General features: G+C 39.4%; 1 protein-coding gene across 1 annotated transcript in view; it reads left to right on the forward strand.

Moving 5' to 3' along the window:
• Nucleotides 1-17,837, forward strand: part of RHOBTB1 (Rho related BTB domain containing 1) — a 70,209-nt gene that overhangs the window by 32,748 nt on the left and 19,624 nt on the right. The window contains exons 3-4 of the mRNA XM_024209678.3: nucleotides 4,014-4,215; nucleotides 4,882-4,985. Of these exons, the coding sequence (XP_024065446.2) occupies nucleotides 4,024-4,215; nucleotides 4,882-4,985 (296 nt within the window). The 5' untranslated portion in view covers nucleotides 4,014-4,023. The remainder of the gene's footprint in view (nucleotides 1-4,013; nucleotides 4,216-4,881; nucleotides 4,986-17,837) is intronic.

Genomic DNA, 17,837 nt, shown 5'->3' on the forward strand with positions numbered 1-17,837 from the left:
TGAGATTTGCTCAATGGCCAAGCAGCCGATAGGCAAGCACTCTTTCAAGTATGTGGGGCAACAGACGGGTAGTATGCCTTGCAGTTTTAACTTGGGGCAAAAGTGGCCAGCTAGCCAAAAGTCCCTGTCACTCTCCCTAAGATGGCTGCTTTCCTACTGCTTGTGGAGGTAGAATGTATGTTCGGATTCAGATCACACTTGTTAGGACTTATTCTGATGGCTTCATTTTCTCTTATGTACAAACTGTGCACATGCTGTGTCATTTTCTTTTATTCCCTGGAGACCTGTTGTTTATGTTACAGTTGTGCCAAGACACCCCATTGTGCTAGGTGCTGCACAAACACCTATAAAGGCATGTTCCTTGCCCCAAATAACTTATTGGACTCAGAGGCCCCAATCTTGCAACTGACTTTTCAGACAGATTCCTGTCCCCATATATCAGAGGGGTAGCCGTGTTAGTCTGAATCTGTAAAAAGCAACAGAGGGTCCTGTGGCACCTTTAAGACTAACAGAAGTATTGGGAGCATAAGCTTTCGTGGGTAAGAACCTCACTTCTTCAGATGCAAGTAATGGAAATTTCCAGAGGCAGGTATAAATCAGTATGGAGATAACGAGGTTAGTTCAATCAGGGAGGGTGAGGTGCTCTGCTAGCAGTTGAGGTGTGAACACCAAGGGAGGAGAAGCTTACAACCGCATCTGCTCCAACCCCTCAGACAGAGACCAACACCTACAAGATCTTCACCAAGCATTCTCAAAACTACGATACCCACACAAGGAAATAAAGAAACAAATCAACAAAGCCAGATGTGAACCCAGAAGCCTCCTGCTACAAGACAGGCCCAAAAAAGAAACCAACAGAACTCCACTGGCCATCACCTACAGTCCTCAGCTTAAACCTCTCCAACGCATCATCAGTGATCTACAACCCATCCTGGACAAGGATCCCTCACTTTCACAGACCTTGGGAGGCAGGCCAGTCCTCGCCCACAGACAACCCGCCAACCTTAAGCATATTCTCACCAGCAACCACACACCGCACCATAACAACTCTAACTCAGGAACCAACCCATGCAACAAACCTCGATGCCAACTCTGCCCACATATCTACACCAGCAACACCATCACAGGACCTAACCAGATCAGCTACAACATCACCTGCTCATTCACCTGCACGTCCACCAATGTTATATATGCCATCATGTGCCAGCAATGCCCCTCTGCTATGTACATTGGCCAAACTGGACAGTCACTACGCAAGAGGATAAATGGACACAAGTCAGATATCAGGAATGGCAATATACAAAAACCTGTAGGAGAACACTTCAACCTCCCTGGCCACACAATAGCAGATGTAAAGGTAGCCATCTTTCAGCAAAAAAACTTCAGGACCAGACTCCAAAGAGAAACTGCTGAGCTCCAGTTCATTTGCAAATTTGACACCATCAGATCGGGATTAAACAAAGACTGTGAATGGCTATCCAACTACAGAAGCAGTTTCTCCTCCCTCTTCACACCTCAACTGCTAGCAGAGCACCTCACCCTCCCTGATTGAACTAACCTCGTTATCTCCATACTGATTTATACCTGCCTCTGGAAATTTCCATTACTTGCATCTGAAGAAGTGAGGTTCTTACCAACGAAAGCTTATGCTCCCAATACTTCTGTTAGTCTTAAAGGTGCCACAGGACCCTCTTTTGTCCCCATATAGAAACCTTCGGCCAGTGACAGATTAGCCACTGGGCCAACCGGGCCCTTGCTCAGGGGCCCCAGCCAATTGGGGGCCACAGGAAAAATGGGCACCCACGCGCCCCGACCTGCTCCGACCACTTGGCACTCCTGCCGGGGAGCAGGGGAAGCTCCCGTGCCCTAACCCCGCTCCCCAGTAGGAGCACTAGGCAAGCGGGGGAAGCCCCCAACCCTGTCCCTGGCAGGAGCGCTGGGCTTGTGTGGCGGGGCAAGCCCCAGTTCCCCAGCAGGAGTGGGGGGGAGGACTGGGAGGGGCCCCAGGTGGAAGGGGTGGAGAGGGGTCCCCACTTGCTCTGGCCCAGGGACCCACAGAAGCTTAATCCGCCTTTGCGTGTGCACATTCAGGTGTGAGATTAGAGCCTAAATTGTGTCCTCACTGTGAGAAAACAATCTATATGGTGGTGCAATATCAAAATATTTTGACAAGTTATCCTATACTAAATGTCTTCCAAAGTGTAATAGCTACATCAGTAGATCAGTGGACAGAAGAGTGACACAGCTTCAGTCTATTCTGGTAATAAATGTCTGTACTTCAGAAGATCCCTTTATTCCCACCTCCTGACACACGCACAAATATGGATAAAAATGTAACTTTGCCATTATTTAAATTCTGCCTCCACAGTGCACATCCAAAATCTTAATTGGTTGGGTAATATTTAGTCCCAGCACTGACTTTTGTTGCTGTAGGTCATATCAGCTGAAGTAATGAAAAAGCACAATTAAAATTAGTCACAGTCCAATAGTTACTGAAAAGTTGTACTTATTCTTAAGAGTCATAGAAAATAATGGATTTGAGGCTGCAAAGAAAGAACAGCAAAATAGCATTTATTTTTTTAAATTGGCATGATGATTTAATGTGTATTCTTTAGTTATGTTGGATGAATGAACCGTGGTTTAGTGAATGATTCTGCTTTACATGTTCTTTATTCTATCTTAATTATATCTGTTCCTCAATTTTAAATGCTTTCTTGTAAGGAAAAAAAAAATCTCTATAAAAGATTACCTGTATTTTGGCAATTAATGAAATCTGCATGTAGGTCTTTCTTTTGTTTATTTGTTTGTTTAAATCTGTTAGGCAACCCCTACTAAATATGGTTGTGCCTTGTATTTTCTCTTATTCTCCTTCCTTATTGATATTCAGCAGCAGACACTGTGTCAGTAAGCAGATTACTAGAGATTAGGAGAGCAAAATCAGATATTCTGAACGATGATCCTTCATTTCTCTCAGAGGGAAAAATGGCAGATTTTCCAAGGGACTTAATGGACTTCATTTAAATAAAAAAAAATAACTCCCCTTCAGTGTCTCCCAACTCTCCCCCATATTTCCACCCACTCGCTGATTTAACACACATACAAATGTTTATTAAGGAAATCTGTCCATTTTCAACTTTCCACAAGGACAGTGTTTTTAAAAAACAAATCATATTTCTGCTTTTTAGCAAAACAATTCCAGTATCTTACAAACAGATTTTGCTAACGAGAAAACATTTTTATGTACAAGTTCTAGTTAGACTGCTTGATTTTAATATAGGCTTTAAACTGGTTTGCAAACATTCTAAAATGTTTTTTGTAGTTGTTTACTTTCATAACAGAAAAATTGTTGACTGTACAAACATATCTTATAAAAACAGAGGGTATATGATATATGCAGGATACAGTAATCACTGAGTTGAATTAGATCAATATAAATTATGGGGTGCAGAAAGTCAGAGCTCGTCTGTCATTTTACAAGTAAGATATTTGCACATTTTTAATTGTAATTTATATTGTGTATATATCTGGGTGATTCAGTTTTCACCATGCTTTATGTACTTGTCTTTTTAGGTTGACTCTCATAATTCAAAACTTGAAAGGACAAAATCCGAGGCAAAACTTGTAGTACAAAAGCAGGTTTATGCCAGAATTCCTAATGTTCAACCCACTGATGTCTAGTCTCCTCCGCTTCTCAACATAAAAAGTAGTTAGTGAGATGTAAGTCTGTGCTAGCAGACCTAGCTTCACAACGATTTATCTACAGCAAGCAGGTTTGTGTTTACAGAAAACCAAGGAGACAATAACATGCTAACTGAAATAAGCCATTCAAGGTCAAAACTGTTTCAGTAACTGTGTGTGATATATAAAGGAACTGTTCATCAACTTTAGTACAACTTACATAAGCTTTGTCTTAAGACTTCATTCTTGTCTTTAGCAAGTGAAAGTGGAAGGATCTGATGTAAATAACACAACTTCTGTGATATTAGAAAACAAATGTAACTGTTGTGTTGCAGTTTTTGATAAATGGACACTGACATGGACTACGAAAGACCCAACGTTGAAACCATAAAATGTGTGGTAGTTGGCGATAATGCAGTGGGAAAGACTCGCTTAATTTGCGCAAGGGCATGCAATACCACTTTGACACAGTATCAGCTCCTGGCAACTCACGTACCGACCGTCTGGGCAATTGATCAGTATCGTGTCTGCCAAGAGGTAAGGATTTTCCAGTTTATTAAATGTGTAGTGCACACAATAAGTTTGTATTGTTATTGATCAGCTCTTTAATGGTCAAGATGTGGTAATGGGCAACTCAAAAATAAAATGTATTTACAAGGACCCTAAGGCAGCTACCATCTAAGGGCTGGTCTACACTGGGGGGGGGGGGGGGTCGATCCAAGATACGCAACTTGCAAATAGCGTAGCTGAAGTTGAAGTATCTTGGATCGAATTACCTGGGGTCCAGACGGCGCGGGATCGATGGCCGCGGCTCCCCCGTCGACTGCGCTACCGCCGCTCGCTCTGGTGGAGTTCCGGAGTCGACGGTGAGCGCGTTCAGGGATCGATATATCGCGTCTTAACGAGATGCGATATATTGATCCCGGATAAATCGATTGCTACCCGCCGATACGGCGGGTAGTGAAGACGTACCCTAACACGCAAGGCATCCACTTTTTCTCTAAGCCCTACAATTACATTCTGAATATTTTGTGACAAGAACATATTTAAAATACTCATATTGTGCTTACATATTATAAAATTTAACACTGTGCTAATTTGGTGTAGCATGGCATCATATCTTTTTTACAAGGAGAGTAGCAATTTTGCCTGTAGTGAGTTTTTTAATTGAGGGAGGAAAATATAATGTCTATTCTATTTTAGGTCCTTGAACGCTCCCGGGATGTTGTTGATGAAGTGAGCGTTTCTCTCAGACTCTGGGATACTTTTGGTGACCATCACAAAGACAGACGTTTTGCTTATGGAAGGTAAAATGAGCCAAGTCTAACTTTTAAATAATAGCTGCAGTAGTATTTAGTAGAGAGAAATTTGCGGCTCTGAATTTTGAAACACAAGGCCTTATAACAATCAAGGGTATTCATATTTCTGCCTATTATAAGGGGGATATCAACTGTAAGGATTAAAAAGATACACATATTTAAAAGGCAGTACAGTTTTACTATTCTACATTTACTTGAAGAAAATGTTAAGCCCTGCCCACAATTACTTTAATGTTTCAGACTATAAAGAGTGTTCACAAAAATGAGGCTGTGGTTTTATGAAAATGAACACCAGTTTTCCTTGCTTGAGTAAACATCATGAAGGGTAATCAATTCACTTATTACTGAGCGAACAAACAGGTGTGTTGGGAAAACATAATCTCCTGTGTTGCAGAATGAATATATATACACACACACACACACACACACACACACACACACACACACACACACACACAAAACTATAATAAGAGGGTGATCTGCTGAGTTGGATGGGTCATTCTCTTAGGGCCTGATCTAAATCCCAAATTACTAAAAGATAGGAGTCTCTTTTCCTGCTTTCTTAATTAAAACAAAAGGGAAGGGTTCTCTTACATGAATACCAAAGTCTACACAGAGTTTTCATTGACACATTAATCTTGTAAATGTTGAGAATTTAGCAGTAGGCTTTTATCAAAGTGCAAAATATGGCCTAATTCTAACGTCAGTGACAGTCTTTCCATTTAATTCAGAGGGAGTTGGATCTGGCCCTTTATCAGTGCAAGCAGAAGCGCTACTGAGCAGCAGGAAATTCAGTATATCATAATGTGAATCAGCTACCTGAAATACAGGCATATAAAATTAAAAATGGATGTCATAAACTTTTTTTTATGATTGACACACCTTATTTTTTGCACGAAATGTCAGTATTTCTTTTCCTTCTGAAACTTTTTTCTTTTCCCTGTCACATCTGCTCCTATCTTATTTCAGCTGATATTTTTCAACAGACCTCTTTTCTCCAGTTAAAAATGTTATATGTATAGTATCTGCCCCAGTTTTGCACTTAATGTCTGTAAATTGTTCTTTCTTTGTGGCTCCATTTTCAATGCACCTGAAGTATAGAGAGCCCAGAGTTGTGTGAGTCAGTGCTAGATAAAATGAATAACTTCAAAGGGAGTTAGCCTACTCTGGTCTCTGTCTCTCTCTAAAGATCACCATAACAAGATGGTCTATCAGCTGAATCCAGTAATGGTAACATCTCTTGACATTTTCACATTGTAAAACTCCATAGGCAAGTTTATAGTTTTATGTGTGTAAATCCTTCTTTATATCCAGTGTCATGTTAAAGGAGTGTTTTATGAAGAGCTGTATAGTAAAAAGTGCTTTCTATTGCAGAGACGTTGTCCTTTGGCCAGCAGGGTAATTTTTGAAAGACAATTAAGTTCTCATTTCAACAAAGTACTTAAACATGTGTTTAAGTGCTCTGCTGAATCAGGACCTAAAGTACAGCATGTCTTGATTATATAAGGTGCACATTTTAACAATAAGTTTTATGTATGGAAAAAGTTATTGATTTAAGATAAAACTGACCTTAGTTTCCAAACTCATTCAAGTGTTTATGAAGGTTTCAGGTGTAAACAATTTTTATTATAATATTTAAAACTTTGTGAAGCCTGACTGTAAATATGGCTGTACCTTGCGTTTCCTCTTACTCTTCCTCCCTGAAGTACCGACGTGATATTCTGTAGCAGACACTCTGTCACTGAACAGATTAATAGAGACTAGGAGAACAAAATCAGGCATCTTCTGAATTCTGATCCAACATTTACGAGTGAATGGGAGCATGGGAAAACTGCATACTTAACTTCTAATCCTTCACACGTAAAGAGACTTGAGTACCTTGAGTTCAGTGGGACTAGTTACACGAGTAAAGGGACTCTCACATATGTTTGCAGGTTTGGGCCCGTCATGTGGGACACATGGGAACAAGGTTTGCTAAAAAGAGTTTAGCTCAGAAAGAAACTGTTCTAGGGCTTGTCTACACTTACTGTGGGGGATCGATGCGCAGTGATCGATGCATTAGCGGTTGATTTAGCGGGTCTAGTGAAGACCCACTAAATCAACCGCAGATTGCTCTCCCTTCGACTCCTGTACTCCACTGGATCGAGAAGAGTAAGGGGAGAAGATGGGAGAGCGTCTCCCATGGACATCGCGTAGTATGGACCCCGCGGTAAATAGAGCTAAGCTATGTCGACTTGAGTTACGCTATTCACTTAATTCAAATTGCGTAGCTTATATTGACTTTTCCCTCTAGTTAAGACAAGGCCTTAGAAACCAATCATGCTGGCCGTAGCTTTCCTTCTGCCAAGTCTCTTAATGCATTTGTGTGTAGTAGCAAAACTAGTGTATCTTAAGGAAACCATTTGGGATCCATTTTATTAATGGAATTTCATTGGTCAAATTTTATACTAGCAGGCTCTGGTTACCCTGTTCAATTCTATTCTGTTCTAAAATGATTTAATACAGTATTAACATATTTATAATGTTTCTTTTAACATTTTTTACAACTAGGAGCCTTTATAAATTGCAGGTGGGTTTATTGTTTATATACATTTACAGAATTTGTTTTCAAATTATCTTCTGTACTTTGAAGTGTGTTCTCATAATTAAGTCAAATCTTGCAGAACAGTGAAAAGCTGGCTAGTGCCAGAATGCTCAAGGCTAAACCTACAGGTGTCCAGTCTTCTCCGCCTGGAAGATTGTTTAATGAGATGTCCCTTCAAATACCCTTCAAAATTGTTGTTGTTCTATGCAAAGTAGATCCTGTTATGCTCGTGGTGCATGGAGAGGTCTGAGTCTGTCAGCCAAGACCTTTAATTGTCCTAACTGTGGCATAACCAGAGCTAGCAAGTTATCAATGTATCTGCCTCTCTTTGGGGAAGACTGCTCCATTAATTTTGCAGAATTATATATAAATAGGTTATGTTTTAGGTGACATGATGAACAGGTGATAGGATTTATCTTGGGTAGAATTTCTTCCTGCTTCTTCATTTTTCATTGAGATGAGTAACAAGATGGAACAATTAATGCTTTTATTTATTTTTTTAAAAAAGGTGGTGGGGCAGAGTATCAATCCTAGTCTGTATTTTACTGCATATTGTTTAATTACAGATCAAATTCATACAGGACATTGGGAGGGAGAAAGGGAAACTGACAGAAAGATTAAGGAAAAAAGATTGAGAACAAAACTTGGTTGGAAAGATTTCTAGAATGTTCATTTTTTCTTAACTCTGGATAGGTGGGTTTGCTCTGGAGTGGTTCTGTTCTTTCATTTCAAATAGGTTCCAGCTTGTGGTGATGAATACTCCTCAATTCATATTGTCCTGAAGGATTCAGTTTTATGCAAAATCCGGTGAAGAAATGGTATGGTCTGAGGTATAAGCAGTACTCTGATATCCAGATCTATGTCACCTTTTCATCCAATAACGATTCTGTCTCAGTACTGTACAGTCGCCTAAGATTGCAGCATGGATGGGAGAAATGGATAAAGCTCAAGCTGCCACCATGTACAAATGTCCCTAAAACATACCCAACTCATTTGATGTAGGCATAACAATAAAGTAATTTACACTATTTTTAATTTGGCATCATTCACAACTCTATAGCATCTTATCTAGTCTAGTTTTGAATAAGAATATCAAGATCTCCTAGTGCTGGAAGTGAAAATGGAAAAAGAATTGGTTCGCCAGATTATTTTTTTTAAGTGAGAGAGCAACATATTTGACTAAAATTCAATTAATTTCCTGCCGTTATTTGATGTAAACAACACTAAAGCGCATGTGCGCGTGCATATCTGCAAGGAGTTAATTCCATTTGTCAGATACTTACTTTCATATGAATATGTAGTCTGTAAATTAGTTCAACCATGATAATTTATTTAATGAAACTTAAGTATAAGTTCTAGACCAAACAAAATCTGTTCAAACCATATGGTTGGAAATCAGCTTTTCCCACACCTCTTATTTATGAACATGTGGATGGGCCATTACAAGGCTGTTGACAGGGCCTTTTTAAACATATGTTGACAATATTGCCTCTTCTGTGACCTGATTTCATCAGTCTTCCAAGTCTGATATGTAGTCAATCATAGGAGCACATTCATTCAACTCTTAGGTGATTAAGATTCCCTTTACCACTAAGTTCAACATAATTGAATCCATAGAAACATATCTCCTTGGCATTGTCAGTCTGCATTCCTTGGCAGATGAATTCATCACCAACGTTTCTCTTATTTTTGCCAATCTCTTTAACTCTGAGGGACCCACAATTTTTCACTCCCATGCAGTCAGCCAGGGTTCCTGCCATAAACACCCCAACACCTTCACAAAGTGTTGGTTCAGTGTGTTTTAGTTTGATCAGTGCCCTCTATTATATCCCATCCATGCTTAAACTCAGAGGGAGAGCAGCTCCATTGCCTCTGCTTCAAGGAGATGGAGGACTCAACATCCTCTTGATTTCCTTGTTTTAATATGTACTACTCTCTTACAGCGTCCTCTCCACCTTGGCTGGTGAGGTGAGCAAGACCTGGTGACTGGCTGAGTTGCTTCTGGGGCCCTCTGCCAGCTGTAAACAGAGCAGTAGCAGCACCTGAGAAGAGTAGGTGACCCAGCTGGAAGTTCACATCTTTCACCTCCTCTGAAGGAAGCTCTGTCCCACATCCTTCCTTCTGGCTCCTTATCCCCCCAGAGGAAGGTGGAAGAGGGAAAGCCTTTCAGCGGGAAGAAAGACAGATGCACAGATCGATACTTTGCTTAAAACTCTACTGTATGTTTTAAAATGTCTTAAAACTTCTCAGAATGCAGGATGTTGCATCAGGGTTTCTCAGATGCTCTGAGCTAAGGCCTCTTCCTGCACCTCAGACCAGCTATATTTATTTCTATGTCAGTACAGATTCTCCTTCTGATCAAGTATAAATGTGAGAGACAAGGTGTGTGAGGTAATATCTTTTATTGGACCAACTTCTGTTGGTGAGAGAGAGAGGTTTCGAGCCACACAAAGCTCTTAAAGCTTGTCTCTCTTACCAACAGAGCTGGTACAATAAAAGATATTATCTCACACACCTTGTCTCTCTAATATCCTGGGACCAACACGGCTACAAGTACACTGCATACAGGTATAAATATGTCTTTTTAGAGGAATTGGGGACCGTCTCCACAGCAGTAAATGCTTCACACAGGCAGATACTCTTTTGCTTGTCTGGCAATGGGCCTGCTACCGGGGACATAAACTACTTTCAGATCTATTTCATCTTTTGTCCCCATTCTCTTCCTCTTGCTATGTCTTGTCACCACAAATGATGCTGTGCAGCATCACCGTATGATGTTAAGATGTGATGACAGCCAACAAAATTGGTGAACTTCCACTTCTACGCTAATCTATTTTAAAAACGAAAAACACCCAAATATAGAGGGCTGTGTTTTACAGGCCATTCAAGTTCTTCATCAGGTAGTCTTGGAGGAGACATACAGAGAAGTGTTTAACATTTGAGACAGTCATGCTTTTTTGTACTATTTTAATTGGGCTCAGTTTGGACCCAAGGAAGATTGCAGAGCAGGCAGATCAAGTTTAGTGGTGATGACATTCAAATGAGCTTCTGAAACCTAATTTTATTTTTCATGATGTCTTGGTGTCTAATATTGTGTGTGTACATACAAGCACACACCCATTAAAGTCTTTTCTGTCATCACATGTATTAGAATTGGAAGCTCCCAACCCATCTCCTGAAATGTTTGAATACCTAGACCATTCAAATTGGTGAAGTCCAGTTATTTGTCCTCCCCACATTACACCTGTGTCTTATCTTACTGTAAGTAGTGAATTTTTATGAAAATCTGTTATGGAATTGCTATTAGGGATCAGCAATTCTTCCTCCTTTTAAAAGACCTGGTGCCAAATGAATGTCCATAGGGTATGATGTGGCTTATCTTGATGTCTGTATGACATAGCTAGAATAGAGAGGCTCTGTTGCAATAGTGCAGGGCTTCTTTGACTGCAATGAAAATGTTTATATACATACACACACACACACCCTTCTTTGTTTATGCTATTACATAATTCTCTTCCATTCTTGCTCTCTTATAAAGGTGGTTTATTCTAAAAGCCTTCGTTTATAACAGAGGAAAAAATATCTTTTGAATATGCTAAACCAGAGAAGGGACATCAAAAATGACTTTGGCCACCACAAGTAGTTCTGAATTGATAAGATTAGGATCTGTTGAACCCACTAGATATCTAAGACTCCAAGATTCTGGGTCTAGATTTCCTCATAGGTGTGTAGGGTAGTAGAAATATATATGGACACTCCTATCCACCTCAGTCTGAGTGCCCTTGTCCATTGCTGTTTGATACCAGTGTACCATTTGAAATTTCGTGGCTTCAGCTATTGTAAATAATTCATAAAGTTGTCTGGGCTATTGCCAACATTAATCAGATTTTTCATGAATGAAGAAAGATAAAGTTCTGTGATACAGTCACACGAGGGTTTCTTACCACTAAATTCATCTAATTTTGCTTTGCTTTGCTTTCAAGTCTTCCCCAATTTCATTTTTACTGGCTTCCTATACCTGTGTAAAAATCACACTCTTACATTTAGTGATTGTGCCTAAGCCAGTCATTATTCCCTTTAATCTCTAACATCCTGGCCCCTTTGTCTTCTCACGATCTTCCTAGCTTCCTGTGTCTAGCTGTGTAATTCGTTACTCTGTTACCATTTACAAAAATCATGCTTGACTCTGTTGTACTCCCAGATGTTTGGAACTCCCATTTCTCTTTGCTTCCCTGACTTTCCTCATCATTTCAGACCCTATCTTAAAATGTTCTTTTCCCTTTCTTAATACTGTTGCTTCAAATGATTTGACATTTAATCTCTTCTTCATCTCTTGAAAAATGAATATTTTGTTTACTGTGGATCACTGTTTGTGGACTCGGTTTTTCGGTGTATTTATTGCTGAGTCTTCCTGTTATTCTTCCTCCTGTGCATTTGATTAATGTCTATTAAATCTAGAGAGAGACTTTTTTGAAATATTGTCCCTATCCATGAATCAGCTGCTTGCAAATGGTAACAAAATTAGTCTGAAAGTGCTCATTCTCCAGGCTGTCTGCCCTGTATTCTTTTGGGAGTTCCCCAGCTGCTGTTTTTTGCTCTCTCCAACACTTGTTTCCTTAAAGGGGATGTGTCATGGAACAGGGCTGGCCGTTCCAGGCTTTATTCCCCATTACAGTTTAAAGTGAACAGGCCATCCCATTACAATACACCTTTAAACAAACATTATCTGATTACTTACCAGACTCTTCCCACCACATCCTGAGTTTTGGAGTTTGCTCTAAGTTGGTCAGATGGTCTGTTGCAGCAAGAGCTGAAACCACTGTCTTCCTGATTGCCATTTGTTCTTGGTTCCTCACCTTTTCATTCTGTGTGGAAACAGAAGGCCCAATCTTTCTTTCTGCATGGTGTACAGAACCTGTATATATTCTTTAGTGTCAAAGCACCCATACTATATGGAATTATATTTAGCACAGCATCTCTGTTTGTGAATTAGGAACGGAACACACAAGCTCTGTGTTCCTTAAAAAGAAAGACAGATTGAGCCAAGTTCTGTGGAGTTGAATTGTGCAAAATGCCCACTGACTTCAGTGGGAGTTTTACTCAATTCAGGGCTGTAGAATTCAGCCCAAGAGAAAAGTTAAAGCAGTTTGCAGATAAATTGGTTCATTTCTATGCTCTGTGTTTGGTGCTAAGATGATCTCGTCCTTATGTAAATGACTAAGATGTAATAATTAGTAAACCTAATTCTTAGAGTCAGAAGTAAAATGAACCATATACCATGACTATGTAAGCAGTCTATTTAAACTTTAAAAATAGCTTTGCCTTGATATTTTGTTCCAGACAACTTTCCAGTTGCCATTAGTGCTGTATCTGGTTGGTTATTTGTATTGCAGGGAGAATAGATCTCCAGGCTTTTACAGTGGGAAATGAGATATTTTTGTCATTTTTATGATACCACTGTCATCTCTGGTTCTCTCTATATGCACCATGAGTACATCAGAAGAAACATAGAAAAGGCTTAAAACATGTCATTTCTGAAGTGGTGTTCATAGTTGGTAAGGAATGAGCAAAAAAGCTCTTTCCACTTTTTAAACATAGTCTTGAAATATGTGATCATTATAATTTTTAAAAAGATAGTTGATACTCTTTTGGTGGTGGTGTACTAAACCTGAAGTTACAGAATTTTTAGAAATAGGTCTGCATGCTACTCACCACAAAATCTGAATATATTTCAGGGTATTTTGACAGTTTTGCACATAACACCTGTACTTAAGAAGCTTCACTGCTATCGGTAAAGTATAGAATTAATTGATTCTCCTGCTCACGTGTAAGGCACTGCATGGTCTTGCCCTGCCTTACTTGGAAACCTTTAGTTCTTCACATGTCAGGGCACTCCTTGCATTTTAGTTCATCAGGCCTTCCATCTGTTGTCTGTGTGCATACAGGTCCTTCATCTTCTGGTCATTACTTACTCTTACTTGTCACTTATTAATTCCTTTCCATCTCATATGAAGGCTGCTATTGCATTTACTAAACTCTGAATTCACTTAAAACTCTGCCTTGCTTATATGTATCTGAAGTTTTTTTTCCAGCTCTGTGAGATTCATGCATGAAAGATCCTTATAACTGAATGAAAATTTCTTTTACATAGTTGGGTTGATAGCAGTAGTGTTTTATGCTGCCACAAAGGAGATATTGGGTTTAATTCTTGGATTCAGTCTTTGTGCCTGAACGAACTGACAAGGCTTGGGAGTCTTGTAGAGCTAGTGTGCTCAATCCAGGCTGAGGGAAAGACTTAATTTGAATTAAGAGTAGTCCCTTTCAGATGGTTAAGTGTTATGTGGATAATTCTCCTCCAGTCCCACCTCAGCCAGAACAAGTGCAGCTGAGATGCAGGTTTCAAAGGATGTGGTAAAGCTGAGGGGGGAATTTGTTGTGAAATTTTTATATATGGCACAAAAATGATCCAGGGAATGGAAGGAAAACTATTGGTGATGAATGGACTTCACAGGGTTCAGTAGTTTAGATAAATTCTAAGGAATGTGAATGTTTGTCTGAAATTACTCAGAATTCTCTGTTTCACAAAACTGGATTCTGAACATCCTCCCTCACAGTAATCTGGCATTTCTGTTTCTGCTTGCAGGGAATGCCCAGAAGTAGGGAAATTTAAAAAAATAATTAAATTAAAAAAAATAAATAAAAGGAGGGTAATTACCTGAACTTTTTGTCAAATGTATTCTAAAAAATATTTGCTGTGGGTACAATAACTTTGTGCTAAACTGAAATGTTTCTGATTTAGTTCATCTACCCATAAAATTATTCTGTCAGATTTGGCTTTTGGATCTCTTTATTAGTCATCTAAAAACAATCGGTATTTTTGGCTTGTCCTTCTAAAAGGAAAGAAGATAACAGGACAGTAGTGCTAGACTTTTTCTCTTTTTTTCATCTGTGGGGTGTCAGCATTGATTTCCAGATCAGTGAGTACCACAGAGGCAGGACTTTTTCTCAGGCAAATTCTCCTTGTTTTACTGCCTTGCAGGTGCTCTGCCCCTTTCCTGCATCACAGCTCTGCCCTCTGCTTGAAAGGACTCCCTTCTAAACCCATCAATATTTCTTTTTGGTTGGCTGGCAGGTGACTAGAGAGCAATACAAAGCCCCCTTACTTGGGGCTAAATCACCTGGTGAACAAGTCTTGCATGTACCACTTTCATTTATTTCTCCTCAAAATGTCTTGAGACCATAAATTAAATGCTGAAGTGATGAAGCAGAACTACTTCAACATGTTTTTCTTTTAATTTCTACAACAGGTACATTTCAAAATTCAGCCAGTCTTTTAGGTAGAAATCAACCCAAATCAAAGCATCTACAAACGCTGGAAAAGGTCTGACCTACAGGGCCAGACCCTGCAGTTGAGAGTCATTTACAGTTTTAGCCCTTTCATAAAGTCTCTATGCAGTGTGTCTAATGATAAGTTATTGAATGCCTCTGTTTTCTTGAAATTCTGCCTCAAATGGGGATATTGTTGCCTCTGTGCCAAGCCATAGAAGATGTCTGGGCCTTGCAGGTTGGTTTCCCTTTGGAAGAGAAATCAGTGACGGGAAGTCCGGGTATATTTTTAGTACAACTTGTTATGCCAGTTCATGAACAGAGGTGGTCACAAACGGCATGCAAGCAAATGAATCTTTAAAAAATCTGAGTCCCAAAAATAATGCCCAGTTTTACATAGGCAGCTCTGCCTCAGGGATGGACTTTAGTTAGATTAATGCAGAGAGGAAGCTCTCCTACTTGCAGTAGCTCCCCCTGAAATAATGCACATCACAGAACTAACAGTACAGTGTTTCTTTTGAGAGTAGTCCTGCACTTGAAGCAGGTAGCAAGCTAAAAATGCAGCGTAGAAGTGGCAGCACAAACAACAGGAGGGGCTAGGTGCCCTGAGTGTGTGCCAGTCTGAGACTCTAGGTACCTACTTGAGGCGGCTAACCCTTACACTGTTGCGGTCACACTCTATTTTTATCACACTAGCTGAATGAGGGCTAGCACGAGAATGTCTCCTTGAACTGGAAATCACACTCCCAGCTTGAACTGTAGATCTACCCTAAGACTGAACATGGCTTGCATGCTGAGAACAACTTGTAAGACTGTGTAACAGCACCATCTGGCGCCATAACAATATTTTATAGCTGCGGGACCTGTTTGATTGTAGAAGGGAAAACTTCTTTATATTCTAGAAAGAGCAAATTGTTCTCCAGAAATAATACTGTGCTTGTTCACTAAGCACACTGATATAATAACCATGTAAATTAGTGGATTTTGTATTTTAAATGTTGAGTAAGTATATTCTTTGTCCATACCAACATCTTGTGTGTCCATGATTGTGGTTAGGGTCAGAAAGACAGGCTAAGACATGCCCATTTTGCTCTTAAGAATTATTTTTCTCATTTCATAGCCAGTATTTGAAAAGCTCCTATCCAGAGCTCTAGTTGCCTCTGACACAATTAAAAGTACAGTAATTTAAAAAAATAAAGCAGCAGCACTCACCTAAAAACCAGAAAGTAACTAACGCGATGAAATCAAACCTAAACAGCAGCCTGTCTAATACACGGATAGTTCTTAGCATGCCCCTCTCTTTCCTCCCCTCCCCCCCCCAAAAGTCTGGGGAAGTAGATGGGCCTTTCAGCATGCCCTGATGATCAACAAATTGGGATATTTCAGACTGAGGGGATTGGAGAGGAAGAGAGAATTTTAATGTGTTGCCTCATGTAGCATGCCTTGCAGTCATCCAGTGAAGAGGTGACATGTATGTGGGTAATGGTAGCTAGATCTCAATCTGAAAGAAATGTTCATAATTTCCATCTATCAAATTTTTCAGATTTATGTTCCATTCTCTCCTGTCCGACAGCCTGAGTGGGGGGAAATAAGCTGTTTTGCCTCTTTTGGAGGTGCAAAATCCTTCCTTCAACCATAGTATGTCAGTTATTTTGCAATTATTAGTGCCACCCATAGCCAGTGTGGATAGTTTGGGCTAATATTTAATGTGGTTGAGACATTCCAAACCATAAGGCAGATGAGGATTTCAGATCCATATTTAATATAGTTTTGGTTTTTATTAATAATTTATCTCTAACCGTCGATACAGCCACAGCACCAGAAAATAAGGATTTCATCTTTGAGTCAATGACATCACTTAACTTTGTATCCCGTGGTTTTTGCCACTGAATCTCAGTACATGTAATAAGTGTAATTATACACCATCATTAGTAGTTGACAAAAATCTGTATACTTCTTACCTTACTTTGAAGAATGCTCCAAAATAGAAGTTTTAAACTAGCCTTTAATGCTAGAGCCAGTAGAAATGCTTCTACCGATTATTTTTAAATTAAAGTGGAAAGATTTTTCCCCTTATTTGTCTTAAATAAAATTTCACCTACAATGTTTAAAATCCACACACTGCGGCATCAATAGAAAGTAGAATAAAACTTGATTGTAAATAAAAGTGGAACTAACTACTCCTTTTTCTTTGTCCAAGCTGAGAGTGATGCCAAAGTAAACAAACCACATAAAATCTAACTTCTCTTTGGAAATGTTTTTTTTTTTTTCATTTTAATTGTCTCAGGTGGTTTTAATAACTTTGGTAAGGATTTTAATGTTTGGGGGTGTTAATGCATGGCTTTCAACCAGTTTCCCTTTTAATTAACAAAAATTAAGCTGTCTGTTGTACTTCAGTGGATAAATAAAGGAGTAAATTTGTGTAGCCCCTATGTTACAAGAAAAGATACCCAGTTAAAATAAGTGCCCAAACAATGTTCTGCTTGTGTTGACAATTCCTCTTTCCTGCATTTTACCCCCACATATCTATTTTGGTGATCGAAATCCTCCCAGCCTTACTCACTGACTTCAGTGAAGCATGAAGGGGCATACGAATGTTTAGCATAACTGGCACATAAATGCCTTGCAATGCCGGCTACAAATATGCCATGTGAACGACTCTTCTCACTTTCAGGTGACACTGTAAATAAGAAGAGGGCAGCATTATCTCCCGTAAATGTAAACAAACTTATTTGTCTTAGCAATTGGCTGGACAAGAAGTAGGACTGAGTGGACTTGTAGGCTCTAAAGTTTTACATTGTTTTGTTTTTGAGTGGAGTTATGTAACAAAAAAAATCTACATTTGTAAGTTGCACTTACACAATAAAGAGATTGCACTACAGTACTTGTATGAGGTGAATTGAAAAATACTATTTCTTTTATCATTTTTA

This window comes from Terrapene carolina, unplaced genomic scaffold, assembly GCF_002925995.2.
Source record: "Terrapene carolina triunguis isolate 2854851 unplaced genomic scaffold, T_m_triunguis-2.0 Scaffold95, whole genome shotgun sequence".
Lineage (NCBI taxonomy): Eukaryota > Metazoa > Chordata > Testudines > Emydidae > Terrapene > Terrapene triunguis.